The 20,951-nt window shown below is 41.7% G+C and overlaps 1 protein-coding gene across 1 annotated transcript in view; it reads right to left on the minus strand.

Annotated features, from left to right (window-relative positions):
* Nucleotides 1-200: 200 nt before the first annotated feature.
* The window catches only part of LOC145348376 (ubiquitin-conjugating enzyme E2 U-like), a 45,965-nt gene continuing 25,214 nt past the window's right edge, over nucleotides 201-20,951 (minus strand). The window contains exons 8-11 of the mRNA XM_080196585.1: nucleotides 19,172-19,257; nucleotides 15,192-15,279; nucleotides 4,927-5,045; nucleotides 201-1,125 (exon numbers count right to left, since the gene is read on the minus strand). Of these exons, the coding sequence (XP_080052711.1) occupies nucleotides 971-1,125; nucleotides 4,927-5,045; nucleotides 15,192-15,279; nucleotides 19,172-19,257 (448 nt within the window). The 3' untranslated portion in view covers nucleotides 201-970. The remainder of the gene's footprint in view (nucleotides 1,126-4,926; nucleotides 5,046-15,191; nucleotides 15,280-19,171; nucleotides 19,258-20,951) is intronic.

The following is a 20,951-nucleotide window of genomic DNA, read 5'->3' on the forward strand; positions in this document are numbered from 1 at the left end:
CCTTCCAAAAATGCATGACTTCATTAAAGGAAAATCCAGGTTGAAAAGGTAAATTTTTAAATTTGCCTTTTTTGAAGAACAGATAGGACAGGTAGACAGAAATAGATTGCTTCCAGTAGCTGAAATTTCAAAAACAACCGGCCAAGATACAAAATTAAATGTACGAGACTTAAGACAGAAGGCAGGAGAAACGTCCATGGTTAAGATATTGTAGCTCCGCAGAGATCAGAAATTAAATTTATTTATTAGTGTTACAAGTAGGCTTACATTAACACTGTAGTGAAGTTACTGTGAAAATCTCTTAGTTGCCACACTCTGATGGCTGTTTGAGTGCACTGAGGAAGAACTTAGCATGTCCAATGCACTTAACTCTTTTCAGACTGTGGGAGGAAACCCGAACATCCGGAGGAAAGCCACACAAACATGGGGAGAACATGCAGACTCCACACAGACAGTGACGGGAATTGAAGTCGGGTCCCTGGCGCTGAGGCAGCAGCGCCAACCACAGTGCTGCCCTGTGCACAATCATATAACCTTCTGGGCTTATGATTGAGCTACATGCTAACTCTACAACTTAGAACAACACAGCACGGGAAACAGGCCCTTCGGCCCAACTTGAAGTGTGATCAGAAATATTTTCACTGAAGAAAATAAAAATCAAAATGACAAATGATCCTGGTCATCATAACATCATCTTTCATGGTAGAGACCTGGTAACATCTGATGGGAATGTATCAATAGTAGTAAAAACAAAAACAAACAAATTATAATTAGCAATACAAGCCTCTTTACTTTGAGATATTAACATTTATTTCACAACTGGAAATAAAGATCTGTCCATGATAATGGAACATTGTTTAAACATTGTTTGAGCAAATCCGGCAGCATTGAAGAGGCCATCATCTCTTTCAAATTAATTTCATGACAGACTTATGGGCCATGAAGAAATAGTATGTTGAGATCTTTTTCCTTAATCACCTTCCAGATCATTGAAATCAAGCCCAGCTGACCAATCAATTAAACTGTCTACTTCCTTGCACCATGCTTCCTCCTCTTGCGTACTGATGTTGGGTTGCTTTCCTGTGGTGCTTGTTGGCAGATTCAGGGTTATTGAAGTTGAATCTTCTACAGTAAAGCAAAAAGCACAACATACCAATGTCTGTATGAAATATAACCATCCAGGTTTGAATAATCTGACACTCAAAAAGCTTAACACTTGATTATCTTTGAGCGTTCTTATTATTTTCCTTCTAATACATTTCCTCCTTTCCTGAAACTACAGGCTGTCACTAGCAACAGCTAAACATGAGTCATGTGTCCTTGATCTTTATATTAGAACTGAAACAGTGGATGCTGTCAGTCTGGACAGCATCAGTGTCAAAGCAGATTCCTTCCTCATGATGTATATACAGACACACTTGCCAGGAGAAATGCTGAGTTTAGTTGTGGTGTCCTTACTGCTGCTCTGGCTGATTGCAATTAACTCAGCAGGAATCAGGAATCAAATCAGAGACGGATTCTGATCTGTTCAGCATTACACTGGGAAAGTGCCTACTAGCCCTTCATGTTGTTAGCCTTACAAAGTTTCCTCCTGAGATTAAAAAGTATTGTCATTACAGACAACATCATCACTTAGAGAGACTGGTGGCATAGCGGCAATGTCAATAGCTTGATAATCCAGTGGCCCAGACTAGGACATGGGTTCAAATCCCACCTTGGCAGCTGCTGGAATTTAAATTCAATCAATATAAAAAGATTTTTAAAAAGGCTATACTAGTTCTTGTTGATTGTCAGAAGAACCCATCTGGTACACTACAGTCCTTTAAGGAAGGAAATCTGCTATCCTTATCTGGTTTACATGTGACTCCAAACCCATAGCAATGTGGTTGCCTCTGAATTGGCCAAGCAAGCCATTCAGTTCAAGGGTAACTAGGGATGGACAGCAAAAAATACTGACCTTACCAACGATATCCACATCCCAAGAAATAATAAAAAAATGAAACTGTAAACAAGTTTGGGAATTGCAGCAGCAAATTACATTGGGTGGAATTCTTCCATGTGGGACTAAGTCGGGAGGATGTGATGTGTTTCCCATTGTGGAGGCTGGTGGGAAACCACACATGGGAGGATTTTATGGCCTTGCTCATCCTGAAACTGTAAAGTCATGCCCGAAGTTAACGGACTTTTCCATGGTCTGCCTCTCACCTGCTCTGATTCCCGTGGCAGGTGGGGCAATAAGATTCTGGCCTTAACCTTTCAAGTCCTAACCTCATTTGTTATACAACTGGGTGTTTTGCACCATATTCCATGGTGGGGCAGGCATGATGGCACATATTCTGCTGCCATATCAAAAGGGCACCCAACATCACTGACCCTTTACTGAAGGAAGAAGATGGATCTCTTTAGAAAAAAGATAGATTTCCAGAAACATCCTGATGCTGGTGGATGGACCTTTTAGATGACACTGTATCTGAAAGGTCCACCTGTAGATGACACTCCCACACATTGCTGTGGTGGTCTGAGGTCTGGATTGCTGGTAGCCTCGATTCCGGAGGCAGCTCCAGGTGAGTCCTGACATCAGCACACCATGTTGTTCTAGATGTGTTGTCTCACAGACGTCAGGGGAAATTGGACGTGGATAGATGATTGCAGTCTATCCTTACCTGCATCCAACAGCAAATGCAAATCATTTTCACGCTGGCCTCCAGTGGATTTCCCAGTCCGACATAGTGGGCACTAACAGAAGACACCGTGGGAAATATATGCCAGCATGAAACCCATTTTTGCATTCTTGCCAAATTCTCCCCCCACCCACACGTGATTGAAGCCATTGGTGGGGCCATGAAAAACACTATCCATTGTGTCCAAATATAAAGAACAATACATGATAGCGGAGGGCAGCGTTTTTTTTTCCTGCCACGGTGCCCAAACAAGAGGACTTCTGCCCTAAAGGCTGCCTGCAAGCTGCCCAGCATAGCACCCCTTCCACCCACCCATCCCAGGAGTGGCAGGTTGTGGCCATTAATTGGTCACTTTGCCAAGAACCAGGAAAGTTGACCCCAACCTAAGCCACCCCAACTTAACTGGGAAGGCAATGGACTCTCTAGCCTGTGCTTTTTAATCCAATCTGAAGTTTCAAAATGGAAGTGGACCTCATCCCTCATTCAATATCCACACCTGTGCACTTTCTAAAAGGCGATTTATTGATAATGGTGGGAGCAGAAACACTACTGCTTTTTTCTACTTAGATTAGGAACACTGATAATAGTTGGGTCATCATCATCTCAATTGAAGTCAGATAACTCAGTACAAACTAGGAATTGAACTTCGATAGATCTTGCCTTGTATGTTTCAGTGCCATACTTGGTGATGGACCCATCAGGAAGTTCACATTCAGTACAGCTGTCCTGTCTTTTCATGCCAACTCATGAAATTAGAGGAGTTCCTGGTTGAAACGATATCCAGTAACACCTGCTACAGGTGTAACTGTCGCTCATATTGGGTTCAGTTATGAGACTCATTGGAGTTCACCAAGCACCAGCAACCCCTTTTAAAAATAGGCTGTCACAAGTAATGGCTAATTTGACAACGTCTATAAGCTACAAGATTCTGCAGCATGAATTAGTACCTTCAAAAGAAATGGGAAGAACCTTACGGAATGGGTAGAAAATTTATTAAGAAGTCTCACAACACCAGGTTAAAGTCCGACAGGTTTATTTAGTAGCATAAGCCATTAGCTTCCAGAGCACTGCCCCTTCATCAGGTGACTCACTGTCCGAAAGCTAGTGGCTTATGCTACCAAATAAACCTGTTGGGCTTTAACCTAGTGTTGTGAGACTTCTTGCTGTGTTTACCCTAGTCCAATGCTGGCAGCTCCACATCATATAAAAGGAGATGATGGGGTTGGATTATGAAGAGAGACTAAATAGACTGGGTCTATACTCGTTGGAGTTTAGAAGGATGAGGGAGGATCTTATAGGGACGTATAAGACAATGAAGGGGACGGATAGGGTAGAGGTACAGAGATTCTTCCCGCTTAGAAAGGATAGAAGGACTAGAGGGCACAGCCTCAAGATAAGGGGGGGGTGCAGTTTAGATCAGAGTTGAGGAGGAACTTCTTCACTCAAAGGGTGGTGAATCTCTGGAATTCTCTGCCCGTTGAAGTGGTGGACGCTACCTCGCTAAATATATTTAAGTCACGGGTAGATAGGTTTTTGACAGACGAGGGAATTAAGGGTTATGGGGAGAAAGTGGGAAAGTGGAACTGATCCACTTCAGATCAGCCATGATCTTATTGAATGATGGGGCAGGCTTGAGGGGCTAGATGGCCTACTCCTGCTCCTATTTCTTATGTTCTTATGTAAAATTTATCCCATTGCTGAAAGACAGTGGGGATGATTTTCCCAAAATAAAAACCTAAAAACTTGAAGCTCTTGACCATTTCAACTTCATTCCTATTGATGTAGAAAGGGTCACACCCTTCACTACACTTCTTGAAGTTGATGACTATCTCCTTTATTTTGTTGACATTGAGGGAGAAATAAGTGTCAGTGCACCAGTTCACCAGATTCTCTATCTCATCCCTGTACTCTTTGAGATCTGACCCGCTACAGTGGTGTTATCAGCAAACTTGAAAATCGAGTTGGAGGGGAATATGGCCAATATTGGTGTATCAGGAGTATAGTAATGGACTGAGGACACAGCCCTGTTGAGCCCCGGTGTTGAGGATGATCGTGGAGTAGGTGCTGTTGCCTACCTTACTGATTGCGGTCAAGATATATATCTTTTCACCTAAGTTTCTAACACTGTAGATGAGCTACAGCTGTTCAGCACCAGCTTTTCAGGTGTAATTACGGATGGGTAGCAAATGCTAACCTAGGCAATGACACCAGCATCCCCATGAAAGAATATTTTTTAAAGAATCACCTGAGGGTCTATCCATAATGTAACTCTTCTTCATGCGATCGATTCGTGCCAATTTCTGGTCCAATGTCAATCGTTTTTTTCTATCTCTTCCAAATACTCCATACATCACATCATTGAACCTGCAAACAATGTGATACAAAAGCACTCAGTTTGTATCTCACAGTTAGTATATCACTCAAGTTGTTGACTGTGATTATGGGCAGCTATCTTCAGTGGAAACATTCTCTTTTTTTAGTCAATGAAAAGACAGCCACAGGGACAAGTGCCACGTTAAGGCATCTGGCTTGAAGAAATAGACTGGAATATATCTGAACATATTTGACAAGTTTGTCTGCAGCCACTTGTCCTGATTAATACCTTTCTTGCAATAATACCATTATAATGTTTAGTATTGAATTAAGCTTGTTTTAAAACTATTTAGTCTCCATTTATATGTTGACCCTTTGTTTAGAGGCGACACTAACAGAGGTGACACTGTAAAACACATCCCTGCAGGCAGAAAATACCACCTCCAAGATGGTTATGTTCCCTGCTTCTGGCAGCAATACTGTTTTGTTCTAGTTGCCTTGTACTTTTCACATGCTACCTTTGAACACATTATTCTTTGACACAGGAGGAAATTTGCAGGCACAATAGCAAAACCACAAACCCAATGCTGGAAAAATAATGCGCATGCAAATCTTGCAATTGTGGATTTATTTTTGTTGTTGCCAAGCTCTGAATCCCCTTCACTCTTTCTAGCAGGATAAAACAGTTCACAGAACACAGCAAGTGGTTAAGTGAGTTATCATATGTTTGTGGCTGCTGAAGAGAGATAGGAATAAAAAGTAAGAAAACAAGCACACAAAACAGAATGGCAGTAATAATGAACAGAGTAGACAGGACTGACAAACTGAAAGGGGGACAAAGCGAGATAGGTAAAATATGTAAAATATACACACATTTTGCAAGATTCAGCTTTTATTTAATTGTAATATGCACATTTCAATTTGAAATTCCTGTTTCATTATGTAAACTTCTTGTGCATAATATCTACTGATAATAATGTATCCATTTCCTGTAGACTTATAACATCAGCCGTATAAAACCATTGATTTCTGTTCCACTCTGTTGCCTCAGATGGGATATGGTCCCAAAATTCTGGGGACTGAGGATAGTGGAGAGGGAGGATTGGGCAAGTCTTGTGAACTCCTATGTCAAAGGGGCCTTCGAGGGTGCAAGCGGCAATTCCATCCATTAAAGCAATGTAAGGCCAACAGAAATCTTGTCAGAAAGAGTTGGTTACCTTTTAAATATGTCCATTTTCATCGTTTTTGTTTTCTTCCTGATTGTCCAGTTGGCGATTCTAAGGTGCACAGGCCATTCACCCAGTTATGTTGATGATCCTGTATCTGGAACTTGGGACATTGTCTGTGTTCATCGCTATCCAACCTCATGGGTGGTAAGGAGTTCTATTCCATCACAGTACTGCCAACTGAGTGGGATGTCTGGAATTTGAAGCCTGTGATATGCATCACTAAGTTCTAAAGGCCAGGAAGTCCCATGTTTGACTAATGGTTTGTATTATTTGGGGAAAAAGCAGCTATTGATCTTGTTCCTGATCCTTAGCCAGCAAATTCTGCTGGAAATATATATAGTTGAAAAGAAAGACAGTATTGGGCTTGGCTATGTAGCTACCCAAGGTGCAGTGGCCAACTACACATTGGCACATTAAAACCTGATAATATTTTCTAAAAATTAAACAAGTAAAATATATTTTTTTGCCTTAATTACCTGTTTTCCATTTTACCTGTAACATGCATCATTTATTGACCAATCTGGTGGGGAGGGTCAGGGATCCTGAAACTCAATTATGATTATGTTATAAAATATATTGAATGTTTTGTATAATGTATGCATGGTCCGAGTTGTTACCTGAATTTTCTGTTTACTTGATGAATGAACTGACCAGTAATCCTGAGAGAAGGTTCATAGTTTTAAACTTTCTGATTCTGCTTCACGCCAAATACCCTAGTGAAATTCCACAATATTCAGGTTGATAAGTGACTCAGTGGTTTGCTAAAACATCTGCTTTGCAAGTAAGCCTGTTCCTCTGGATCTTAGAACTTATATAGTGTGAAGCGTGCAAGGCTATGAAAGATACATAGAATATATGCTTACATTCATTTTTAATTGCTTTGCAAATGGGTTTGGTTAGTCTATCCAATTGGTTACAATGTTCATTCTTGCTTCAATGTTTTTTCACCCTCAGTTGGAGACTGGGAGGCTATGTCAATATTTCACAATGCTGCAGAGGGGTCTGGGTGTATATATGCATAGATCACTGAAGGCTGCATGAGAGGTGCAGAAAGCAGTTAATAACAGATTCAGTATTCTGGGATCAATTAATGGGGCATAGAGTACAAAAGCATAGAGGTTATGCTGAACTTGTACAAGACACTAGTTAGATCCCAGTTGGAATATTATGCACAGTTCTGGACTCCACACTCTAGGAAGGATTTGAATGGATTAGAGAGTGTCCAAATGAGGTTTACAAGAATGGTTCCAAGGATAAGAAACTTCAGTGATGAAGATATATTGGAGATGTTGGGAGTGTTCTTTTTGGAGAGAATAAAGCTAAGAGGAGATAGATATGTTCAAAATCATGAATGGGTTGGATAGAGTTGATAGGGAGAAACTGTTCCCGCTCATAAAAAGATCAAGAATAAACAGGCACAGATTTAAAGTGATTGCAAAAGAAGCAAATGTGATGTGAGAAAAAACTTTTTCAAACATCGAGTGGTTCGGATCTAGAATGCACTGCTTGTGTTTGGTGGAGGCGGGTTCAATTGAAGCATTCAAGAGAGCATTACATGATTATTTGATTAGAAACGACGTGTCCGGATAAAGGGAACAGGCAGGACAATGGCACTAAGTCATAATGTTCATTTGGAGAGCTGGTGCAGACGTGATGAGCCAAATGGCCTCCTTCTGAGCTGTAACCATCCTATGTTTTTGTGATATAGAGAAGGCTTATTTAAAATCCATTAGTGTGACATTATGTAATGATATAGAATTATTGTAAATGCACCATCCCTTTCCATATATTTTTTTCTAAGGGGATGTTGGCTGGAAAATACAACTTTCCAAATAAATTCAATCACAACCAGTCACTGACTTGACATCCACTTCATAAAGAAACTTATCACTGTTCCACATTTAAAAGACCCATGCAATATCTACAAAATGAGGTATTTGAGATTTATCCTTATTTATTTCATTGCTTTTCGTGTGAGTTTACTTCAAATCTGGTGTACAAGTTGCTGGTCTGAATTCTCATTAATTCAATATGTAGCTGGTGAACTTACTCTTTGCTAAGTTTGCAGTCTTCTATGTTGATCTGATACATAATGAGTGTGTTATGTTTTGTATAACATATATCAGCTGAGTTGATATCTAACTCAAGCCCACTATGTTATTATTTCATGTACTGACTATTATTTAAATACATTATTTGGGACAGTGAGTTGCAATGAGGAAATAAGAACCTTACAAATGGATACAGATAGATAGGTTAGGAGAGTAGGCCAAAATGTGGCATATGAAGTTTAGTGTGGATAAGTGTTGGGCCAAGCATTTTGGTTGGAAAGATGGGAATGTGACTTATTATCTAAATGAGGAGAAACTTCAGGGTGTTCTGGTACAGAGGATCTGGGTTTCCTCATTCATGAGTCACAGAAAACTAGCGTGCAGGTACAGCAAATAATAAAGAAAGGGAATGGAATGTTGGCATTTGTAGCTAAAGGAATAGAATATAAATGGTAAGGAAATATTGTTGCAGCTTTACAAGGCACTGGTGAGACTTCATCTGGAGTCTTGTGCACAGTTTTGGTCCCCTTATTTGAGGAAAGATGTAGAGGTAGTTCAGTGGAGGTTCACTAGATTGATTCCAGAAATAAGGGGTTGTTGTATGAAGAGAGATTGAACAGTTTAGGCCTATACTCTCTGGAATTTAGAAGAATGAGGGGAAATCAAATTGAGGTATACAAGATAATAAAAGGAATGGATAAAGTAGATGTGAAGTGGATACTTCCTCTTGTGGGGCATTCTAGAATGAAGGGTCATAGGATAAGGGATAGCAAATTTAAAACAGAGTTGAAGAGAAACTACTTCTCCCAAAGGATTGTGAATCTGTGGAATTTGCTACCTTAAAGTGTGGTGGATACTGGGACAGTGAGTAAATTTAATAAGGAGTTAGACAGATTTTTAATTGGTAATGGGTTGAAGGGTTATAGGGAGAAGGCAGAAAAATGGGGATGAGGAGCATATCAGCCATGATCGAATGGCAGAGCAGACTTGATGGGCCGAATGGCCTAATTCTGCTCCTTTATCTTATGAACTTATGAACATTCTAGCAATTATCTCACTAGCCAATCTCGCTTGGTTCTGTTCAAAAAATGTTTTTTCTTCTACTAAGGGTGTCTTTGATAGTTTCCCACTCTTTCTGATTTCAGTAACAAGTTGCAGTGATATAGCACCTTTAATGTAGTAAAACGACCCCAAGCATTTCACAGGAGTTGAACAGAAACTGCCGTAAAGCCAAAGAAAATGTCATTCGGTCTGATGATCAAAGATCTGTTCCAGAGATAGATTTTAAGAAGTACTTAAATAGGAAAAGGGAGGTGGAGAGACAAAGAGAGGAAATTCCCGAGTTTAAGGCCTAGTCAGCTGAAGGCACAGCAGCGAAGGTAAGGGCACCTGAGGAGCTAGTGACTGGATAAAACTCCTTGGACTGTGTGTAACTTTATTGAAGCAATGCTGGGTGCAACATGACCAATGTATATAGCTTGTAATCAATTTTGGACTTTGTAATGAAAATTTTGAAATATATAAAAAGGAAGAGGCTGGCTAGGGTGAACGTTGGTCCTTTAGAGGATGAGAAAGGGGAGCTAGTGGTAGGGGATGGGGATATGGCTAAGGTCTTGAATAACTTTTTTGTTTCTGTCTTCACAGAGGAGGACGTGAATAATTTGCCGGGTGTTAGCGATGGAAAGGTGGTAGGACTGGAGGGTCTTAATGACATTACTGTTACTAGAGAGGCGGTGCTCGACAGACTGGAGGGGCTGATTGTGGATAAGTCCCCAGGACCGGATGGAATGCATCCGAGGGTTCTGAAAGAAATGGCGGAGGTTATAGTGGATGCCTTGGTGGTTATTTTCCAGACGTCGCTGGATTCCGGGGAAGTGCCGGAAGATTGGAAAACGGCTAATGTTACGCCGTTGTTTAAGAAGGGTGCCAGGCAAAAGGCGGGGAATTATAGGCCGGTTAGTTTAACGTCTGTGGTAGGTAAAATGTTAGAATCCGCCATTAAGGAGGAAATTGCGAGGCATCTTGAAGGGAATTGCTTGATAGGGCAGACGCAACACGGTTTCATTAAAGGGAAGTCGTGTCTGACAAATTTACTGGAGTTCTATGAGGATGTGTCCAGGGCAGTGGATAGAGGAGAGCCGGTGGATGTGGTCTTTCTGGATTTTCAGAAGGCGTTTGACAAGGTACCTCACAAGACGTTATTGCAGAAGGTCAGGGGACATGGAGTTGGGGGTAGGGTGTTAGCGTGGATAGAGGATTGGTTGTCAAATAGGAGGCAGAGAGTGGGGGTCAATGGGTGCTATTCGGATTGGCGGTTGGTGACTAGTGGGGTGCCCCAGGGGTCGGTGCTGGGGCCTCAGCTATTTACCATTTATATAGATGATCTGGAGGAGGGAACCGAGTCCAGGGTGTCGAAATTTGCTGATGACACCAAGATTGGGGGAAAGGCAAATTGTGCGGAGGGTGTGGAGAGTCTGCAGAAGGATCTAGATAGGCTGGGCGAATGGGCCAGGAAATGGCAAATGGAATTTAATGTTGGCAAGTGTGAGGTGGTCCACTTTGGTAGGAAGAATGGTAGGAAGGACTATTACTTACGGGGCGAAAAACTGCAGCAGGCGACGGTGCAGAGGGACCTCGGGGTCCTTGTGCATGAGTCGCAAAAACCCAGCTTGCAGGTGCAGCAGGTGGTCAGGAAGGCGAATGGGATGCTGGCCTTCATAGCGAGGGGGATTGAATATAAAAGTAGGGAGGTCTTGCTGCAGCTGTATAGGGCATTGGTGAGGCCGCAGCTGGAGTACTGTGTGCAGTTTTGGGCGCCGCACCTGCGCAAGGATATTTTGGCCCTGGAGGGAGTGCAGAGGAGGTTTACTAGGCTGATACCGGAGTTGAGGGGATTGAGCTATGAGGAGAGGCTGAATAAACTGGGCTTGTACTCGTTAGAGTTTAGAAGAATGAGGGGAGATCTCATTGAGACGTATAAGATGATGAATGGGATGGATAGGATAGAGGTGGAGAGACTCTTCCCGTTCAAAAAAGACAGTAGGACTAGGGGGCACAGCCTCAAGATAAAGGGGAGGCGGTTTAGAACGGAGTTGAGGAGGAACTTCTTCACTCAAAGGGTGGTGAATCTCTGGAATTCTCTGCCCGTTGAAGTGGTGGGGGCTGCCTCGCTAAATATTTTTAAGAAGCGGGTTGATGGGTTCTTGATAAGAGAGGGGATTAAGGGTTATGGGGAGAGGGCGGGAAAGTGGAACTGAGCCATGACAGATCAGCCATGATCTTATTGAATGGCGGGGCAGGCTCGAAGGGCTAGATGGCCTACTCCTGCTCCTATTTCTTATGTTCTTATGTTCTTATGTAATGTTTTCAAACAACTCAGCATGAATTTTAATCTCAGGAGAAAATGTAAATATTGCCGAACTTTACTATTGTAATAATTGGAAATGGCTTGCAATGTGCTTTTTAGATTTTATAAGAATAAAGTGTATTTTTGGAAAATAAAATATGAAGGCAAGTGTGTAAGAGGACAGAACTGGAGGAACTCAAAGATCTGAGAGGTTTGTAGGGATGCAAGATATTGTACAGATTTTGATTGAACGTGAAAACAAGAATGAGAATTTTAAAATCATGGCATTAGTAGATTGGAAGTCATCGGAGGTCAATAAGCTCTATCATTTCAGCTTCCTTTCATTTTTTGTCTCTCTCTCCGAAAGCTCATTTTTCTAATGCTGGTGAATGTCTTAACAACTCAGCTCGCAAAGAATTTGCTCCTTAATGGGAAGGAAAACAGTCTTGCTTGTTCCTATAAGATAATCTGTCTGAACTTCCATTCTCCCTATTCCTAATTACAAGCATGGATATTGATCCTGACAGACTTTTTGCCTACTTCCATTTGCTATTTTATAACAAAATGATCACAACCACTTGATGTATTCCTGGAGGTTTGATCACTGGTATTTGATTCTATGGATGTTACATTTGATCACATGGCAAGTTCACAATTCAGTACAAACCAAGCTGAGTACAGAGGACAACCGAAAAAGGCAGAAGGACATAAATAATAGATTAGTGGGTAACATGAAAGAGAACCTTTCATAAATGTATAAATAGCAAAAAATGTAGTCAAAGAGAGATTGTGGCTGATTAGGAACCAAAGGACAGATCTACTTGCAGAGGCAGAAGGCATGGCTGTTTTATTGAGTACTTTTCATTGGTCCTCACTAATGAAGATAACGTTACCAATGACGCAACAAAGAAAAGTAAAGAAACTGGATGTCATAAAAATAAATTAAAAAGCACACAGAGCTCAAAGTAGAAGTGTCACCCTGTCCAGATGGAATGCATCCTAGATTGCAGAGAGAAGTAAGGATTGAAATTGGGAAGCTTCAGGCCACAATCTTCCACTCCTTCCTAGATATGGGGGTGGTTCCAGAGAACTGGAGAGTTACGTATGTTACATTCCTATTGAAGAAAGCAGAGAAGCTAAGCCCAGCAACTGTAGCTAATCCGCAGAACATATACATTAGTTTTCTTGCGTAACTAGTGCACTCATATTTTCCCTTAGTAATGATGTAAACAGTATTTCTTCAATTTCCACTTTTATGACCTTTGTCGTGTAGTTGGTGGGGAAACCTTTAGAAACAATAATTTGGGACAGAGTTAAATAGCACTTGGAAAAATATGGGCTAATAAATGAAAGCAAACATAATTATTTGTGTTTAATTAATTTGTTTGAGTTATTTGATGAAGTAACAGGCAGAGTAGTCTGGTTGACTTTCACATAATATTTGATAAAGTATCACATTTAAAGGAGAAGTAGTTGTGAGAATGCATAATTGGCCACAGGACAGAAAGTAGAGAACAGCGGTAAGCAGCTGTTTTTCAGACTGGAGGGAAGTTTGTACCCAGGTATCAGTATTGGAATCACTGCTCTTTTTGATATATATTCATGACCTGAACTTGGCAATACAGGGCATAACTTAAAAATTACGAAACCCAGACATGTAGCAAATAGTGAGGAGAATGATAACAGACTACAGGACAGGCAAGCTGGTGAAATAAGAAAATGCATGACAGGTGAAATTTAATATAGAGAAGTGCAAAGTGACATCTGGGCCCTGAGATAGAGATAAATGATCATGGCTAACTTTGCAGGCTAGCATCTTAACCTGACTCCTAAAGAAGCTCCACCTACGGAGGAGGGCACTACAAAAAAAAACTGCTTCTATCAGAATTAAGGGAAAGCATGAATTAGGCAGGATATGTATATGTTTTGCAGTGAAGCACTGATTTGGTCTCAAATGCCAATAGGAGGGCGGGGTGGGGAAATGGTCAGGAACAGGAGTATGTGGCTGCCAAAATATCAGGTAGCTGTAACAAAGAGTGTAGAAAGAAAGCTAAACTGTGGGAGCATGGTGACATCAATGGAAAAAGTTATTTATTACACTTGTTTAGGGAATTGGACCCACACACTTGCTGTCAAACTCCATTGTTGCTTTTCTTTTTCTCACTGTTGCGCTGTCACTCGCCTGCCCCAATTCCCTTCTAATCTTTCATTCTTATTTCAAGCCCTCAATCTATCACTTACTTCAGCAGCAATAATCCAAGATCATTTGATGAGATTACAATTGCATTGCAGAGTAGTAAAACAGTGGAAGATGTGATTCAACATGTCCATCATAGTCTGTACTGTGCCTTGGATGGTGCTATTATGGTACTGATAGAGGTCATGTATCTAATTAGTTAATGCTTGATGGCAGTTAACTTAACCCAAGGCTTTAATAAAAGACAACAGCGAGTTGAATAAAGAAGAGGTAAACCAGAAAATATCGATTGTGCAATACTATGCAATGGAGTTCTTTAGAAGAGGCACGTCAGATTGGAACCTTCAAAAGCAAGAGATGGCAGTTTTTGACTCTGCAGAGGTTCTGCTGGACCCTTGCCATAATCCCAGAGGATTCTACTGAAAGCAGGGAATCAATTCCAGTATGTTTAAGGAACAGATGAATGAAGATGAAGGCTGATATAGAAAGGGAACAAATTAGGTACTACATAAATGCACCTCCCTTTTTTGTGCATGTTATTTTTTGGCTGTGTATACTGATTTAATGAGGAAGGAAAATGATAGCTGAAAGTAGTTTGATTAAGTTATTCAAGTGATTTGACTGGGTGGTTTGTGGTGGTATATGTACCATATATATAAATACTAGAATATGAGGGCAGATAATGCTTTCATGGTGTCATGCCATGAGGATAGAAGCTCCCAAAACTCTGTGTGTTTTTGCATCCAAATGAACTGATCGCATACAATATGATGTTGGATCATTTAAATATTTTTGTCATACTCCTGCCATGTTGTGCATGACCTGCTGAGTGTGCTAAAATGAATCAGGGACAGAATGACCGTTAGCTGAAGCCAATAAAGCACTGCTAGGTGCCCCACCTGTTGGAAGCCAGAAAATCTCCACTGGAGCAGGAAGATAGAAATATATCAAGCTGAGGACTGATTAGCAGCATTTTTGTTCCATTTTCAGTTCAGCCTTCTTTGAAGCATCCATTACTGGCTGAACTGGTGCGCTGCTCAGTAATTTCAATCATATTACACAGAAGCCTCTATTTTGCAGCTAATTCGAGGCATTTATGAGACTTCAGACAACTGTAGCCTAGGCTTCTAGTGTTTTTGGTGCTTTCTTTTGTCATTGTTCCCTCACTAGAACATTGGCTGTGAAGTAACCTTCAGGCCAGTGTTCACAATGGTGTGGAACTCTTGCAGCTAAAATACAATAGTGCTTCAGGCAGCATCATTAAATCCATAATACCCTGACTTTATTATATAATACTGGCAGTCTATATAATCTCCAATTGGTGTGTACCTGTACAGTCAGATGCTAAGTTACTGAACTCAGATGAATACGCACTCTTTATTCTGTGCTTCAATCTCTTCCTGTAAGTCCTCTTTTCTCAGTCCATTATATAATGCTTGAAGATTGGGATAGGTCACAGGCACTGTAAGAGAGGTGCAAATAAAATCACTGATTTGCTTCTTCAGCATAGCTTTTACTGGTTTAACAAATTGGAGAGCAGCTTTCCCAATGGACACACAGAAGGATGGAATTTATTCTTATGCAACAGATAAAGTAGACATTGTGGTGGGTTGTGAATATCTTTAAACGTTTGATAAATTAAAACTCGATAACATAACTTCTTTACCTGCCATCCCTTTCCAGCATTGAAGTGTTATGAGAACAGAAATTGCTGGAAATACTCAACAGGTCAGGCAATGTCTGTGGACAGGGAAGCAGTTAACATCTCAGGTGATGGATAACCTTTCAACAGAACCGGGAAACGTTAGAAACATACTGGTCATTTGAAAGGGGGGATGGGTGGGTGGGTGAGGTGGCAAAAAAACAAAAGAGAAGGTCCGTGATAGGGCCAAAAACAGGAGAGTTTAAATGACAAAAGGGTTGGTAGTGCAAGGTCAACGTAATAGGAAAAGTAAAGAAATAAAAAGGTGTGTCTGGAGGAGATGGGAATGAAGAATAATGAACTGCTGTATTCTGAAAGTCTGAAAAAAAGGAATAAACAAAACCAACTAAGAAAAGGAAATAAAATGGGGGCAGGAGTTACTGTCTGACTTTGTTGATCTTAATATGGAGCATGGAAGAAAGCAAAGTGCTTAAGCGAAAGATGGTGCACTGTTTCTTGCGCTTACACTGAGCTTCAATGTAACATTGCTGGAAGCTGAGGACAGTGAGGGGGTGCAAAGTGGAGAATTAAAATGGCAGCTGACTGGAAGCTCAGGATCATGTTTGGAACTGAATGGAGATGTTCGCAGAGCAGTTATCCAATGTGCATTTGGACTCCCCAGTATAAAGAAGGCCACATTTTGAGCAATGCATACAGTACACTAAATTGAAAGAAGAACGTGTAAATCACTGAGTAAGCATTTTAATCAGGCAATTGAGGTTGGCCTGCTTGAATATGAACTCCCTCATTAAGCACCAAATTGATGGTCCAATCAGGTAGCCCCATGCTCTGCACTTAAATGGATGTGCCAGTTCCTCTGGCACCCCGGATATACACTGCACATTGCGAGCAACTCTGTATAGTGTTTTTGAATCTTGTAAATAAAGGAATTTTGGTGAAGGGACTTCCACCTCCGAAGACTTATTACACGCTATTTAACCTGGAAAGACTGTTTGAGGCCTTGGTTGATGAGGAGGAAGGAGATAAGCAAATAGTAATATTGAGTGCTGGCAACATGTTAAATGAGATTTATCTATACACTCATCTTTTTGATGTCTATGTCCTATGGAAGAACATTCAAACTAATCAGAAATTTGAAAAAAAATCATATTAGTTAAGAACTATTCAAACACATTACATCCATATAATAGATCATAGGGGCTTATTGGTGGTAGGGGATGGGGAAATGGCTGAGGTCTTGAATAACTTTTTTGTTTCGGTCTTCACGGAGGAGGACGTGAATAATTTGCCGGGTGTTAGCGATGGAAAGGTGGTAGGACTGAAGGGTCTCAATGACATTATTGTTACTGGAGAGGCGGTGCTCGACAGACTGGAGGGACTGATTGTGGACAAGTCCCCAGGACCGGATGGAATGCATCTGAGGGTTCTGAAAGAAATGGCGGAGGTGATAGTGGATGCCTTGGTGGTTATTTTCCAAACGTCGCTGGATTCCGGGGAAGTGCCGGAAGATTGGAAAACGGCTAATGTTACGCCGTTGTTTAAGAAGGGTGGCAGGCAAAAGGCAGGGAATTATAGGCCGGTTAGTTTAACGTCTGTTGTAGGTAAAATGTTAGAATCCGTCATCAAGGAGGAAATAGCGAGGCATCTTGAAGGGAATTGCTTGATAGAGCAGACGCAGCATGGTTTCGTTAAGGGGAAGTCGTGTCTGACAAATTTATTGGAGTTCTATGAGGATGTGTCTAGGGCAGTGGATAGAGGAGAGCCGGTGGATGTGGTCTTTCTTGATTTTCAGAAGGCGTTTGACAAGGTACCTCATAAGAGGTTATTGCAGAAGGTAAGGGGGCATGGAGTTGGGGGTAGGGTGTTAGTGTGGATAGAGGATTGGTTATCAAATAGGAGGCAGAGAGTGGGGGTTAATGGGTGCTATTCGGATTGGTGGTTGGTGACTAGTGGGGTGCCCCAGGGGTCAGTGCTGGGGCCTCAGCTATTTACCATTTATATAGATGATCTGGAGGAGGGAACCGAGTGTATGGTGTCGAAATTTGCTGATGACACCAAGATTGGTGGAACGGCAAATTGTGCGGAGGGTGTGGAAAGTCTACAGAAGGATCTAGATAGGCTGGGCGAATGGGCTAGGAACTGGCAAATGGAATTTAATGTTGGCAAGTGCGAGGTGGTCCACTTTGGTAGGAATAACGGTAGGAAGGACTATTACTTACGTGGCGAAAAACTGCAGCAGGCGACAGTGCAGAGGGACCTCGGGGTCCTTGTGCATGAGTCGTAAAAACCCAGCCTGCAGGTGCAGCAGGTGGTCAGGAAGGCTAATGGGATGCTGGCCTTCATAGCGAGGGGGATTGAATATAAAAGTAGGGAGGTCTTGCTGTAGCTGTATAGGGCATTGGTGAGGCTGCAGCTGGAGTACTGTGTGCAGTTTTGGTCGCCGCACTTACGCAAGGATATTTTGGCCTTGGAGGGAGTGCAGAGGAGGTTTACTAGGCTGATACCGGAGTTGAGGGGGTTGAGCTATGAAGAGAGGCTGAATAAACTAGGCTTGTACTCGTTAGAGTTTAGAAGAATGAGGGGAGATCTCATTGAGACGTATAAGATGATGAATGGGATGGATAGGATAGAGGTGGAGAGACTCTTCCCACTCAGAAAGGACAGTAGGACTAGAGGGCATAGCCTCAAGATAAAGGGGGGGGCGGTTTAGAACGGAGTTGAGGAGGAACTTCTTCACTCAAAGGGTGGTGAATCTCTGGAATTCTCTGCCCGTTGAAGTGGTGGAGGCTGCCTCGCTAAATATTTTTAAGACGCGGGTTGATGGGTTTTTGATAAGCGAGGGGATTAAGGGTTATGGGGAGAGGGCGGGAATGTGGAACTGAGCCACGACAGATCAGCCATGATCTTATTGAATGGCGGGGCAGGCTCGAAGGGCTAGATGGCCTACTCCTGCTCCTATTTCTTATGTTCTTATTGTTATCTAGATTTTCAACGATGCAAAATGGAATGGGCACAAATGAAAACAAACAGGTAAGCACAGGAAGAAATTTGCATAAATGTTGGAAACTTCAAATAAAAATAGAAAGTGCTGGAATCACTGGAATTATGCCCAAAAGACAGGTGCGATGTCTAACAATGCAGCAGTGAATTAGCCCTGTGCCCAGTCTGCAAGGGGATTGGCCCAACTGTGAAATCCACTGGGTCTATTTTTAGGATTCCAGGCAAGGTGCCTAAACCAGACGTTAGGCACTTTAAATATGTAACTATCTTAAAACTTGCTTTTCACAATCAGACAGCAATGGGCAGGACAGGTGTTGGCAGGATTCTTTAACAAATGATAAATTATAAGTTATTTTGAAACCCTTTCTATGGAACAATGAGAACCAGGAGTGAGTGCTCCACCAATTCCACAGGTTTTGCAACAACCACGCCCCCTCTTCTGAACTTCCCTTCCAGAACTTACTTAGAACTTAGTTTTGCATTGTGTACCCACTTCAATGGCAATTCTCTTTAAACCTGTCCCAAACTCATTGCAGAAACTTGCAGCCAACCAAGAAGCTACCCTTATAAGCAGCAGATACAGGTGCTGGCCCTAGAAGTATAAGGAAACATACTAACATACTACTCCGCCCAATTCCATGATACATTTTCTTAAGGCAAGTAAGGAGGGGGCATCTGAATGGAGTATTACCATACTCTTTGTAGCGATCAGTTGCTTTCGTTGTGGCAATTTCACTCCAGTCCTTGTGATAATCATCAAAAGCAATCCTTTTAATTCTATAGTGAAGCAGAATTATTCGCGTTAATTGCATAAAAGCTTACACATTTTCCTATGCGTATTAAAATATTGCACTTAGCATGCAAAGATAACAGATGAGGATAAAAAAAATCTAGCTTGGCACTGGTTTTACAATTGGTCAAAAAATGAATGCTCATAGAAATGCTTCCACAAAGAAGTTCAAAGCAGCCAAAAAATAGCCTACACGGACAGGCAGGAGTTGCAGAATAACACAAATAACTTTTTCTTTAATTTTCTAATTTTTTCCCTTTCTTTTCTGAATGCTGGATTCAAGGTTGGTTCCTAATCACCAGAAGCACTCCTGTAACCCAGCCAAGCAGCCATTCTTCGAGCCATCTTTGACAATTAATAGCAGATTGTCAGTGGGGTGGGAGCTGAGATGTTCAAAAGCACACAAAAAAAAGAGTTCCAGGAGGTCTTTTGAAGACAGGGCAAGCGGCTATGCCTTTGGGAAAGAATTCCTGAGGATAAGGAAGATGAAATTTAACCTTGAAAAGTGTGAAGTCATACTTTGGAAGAAGTAATTTGACAAGGAAGTATACTATGAAAGGTTTGACACTAGGAAGTTCCGAAGAAGAAAGGGACCTTGGCGTGTTTGTCCATAGGCAGAAAGGCAGGTTAATAGGCTGGTGAAAAGGGCATATGGCACACTTGCCTTTATCAATGGGACACAAGTTAAAAGTGAGGGGTGGGAGGTTTAGGGGGATTTAAGGAAAAACCTTTTTACCCAGTGGGTGGTGACGGTCCTTAAAGTTTAAAGTTTATTTATTTTTCACAAGTAAGGCCTACATTAACACTGCAATAAAGTTACTGTGAAAGTCCCCTAGTTGCCACAATCGGACGCCTGTTCGGGTCAATGCACCTCCTAACCAGCACGTCTTTCAGAATGTGGGAGGAAACTGGAGCATCAGGAGGATATCCACACAGACACGGGGAGAATGTGCAAACTCCACACAGACAGTGACCCAAGCTGAGAATTGAACCTGGGTCCCTGGTGCTGTGAGGCACCAGTACTAACCACTGTGCCATCCCGGTCTGGGATGCACTGCCTGGGAGGATGGCAGAGGCAGGATGCCTCACATCCTTTAAAAAGTACCCAGATGAGCACTTAGCATGCCATAACATTCAAAGCTATGGGCTAAGTACTGGCAAGTGGAATTAGGTGGGCAAGTCAGGGCCTTTCATGCATCGGTGCAGACTCGATGGGCTGAATGGCCTTTTCTGCACTGTGGTATTCTGTGATTCTGACGTAACGACTGAATGATCAGCCTCCATTGAAGGATCAGCAAGAATGGGGAAGAAACAATGATACAGAGTCAGAGTAGAGAACTGTTGATGTGAAACAATGAAGGGATTTGAAGGTGAGAATCTACGTCTTCAAACTGACTTGCTGGGGCCCTGTATATTGGCAGAGTACAAGAAGTTTGCAGAAAGAAACATTTTCTGAGAAGAAAGGATAGCAATTTACCCCTACCCCTTCTGCAATCACTCCCCAAATCACAATAATCATGGTTTGAACTTGCTGGTCTGTAAGCCTAAGTTCCACTGTATTTATCCACTGAGTCACAGAGGACCTATTGTTGAGATCTATTTTAAACTCAGGGCAAGAGTGAAATTAATTGCTTTCAATTGTCTTTTCAATGTCATTAATTAGCTGAATCACATAGCAATA

The sequence above is a fragment of the Carcharhinus amblyrhynchos genome, chromosome 9 (assembly GCF_965287045.1).
Source record: "Carcharhinus amblyrhynchos chromosome 9, sCarAmb.v2.hapA, whole genome shotgun sequence".
In the NCBI taxonomy this organism is placed as follows: domain Eukaryota; kingdom Metazoa; phylum Chordata; class Chondrichthyes; order Carcharhiniformes; family Carcharhinidae; genus Carcharhinus; species Carcharhinus amblyrhynchos.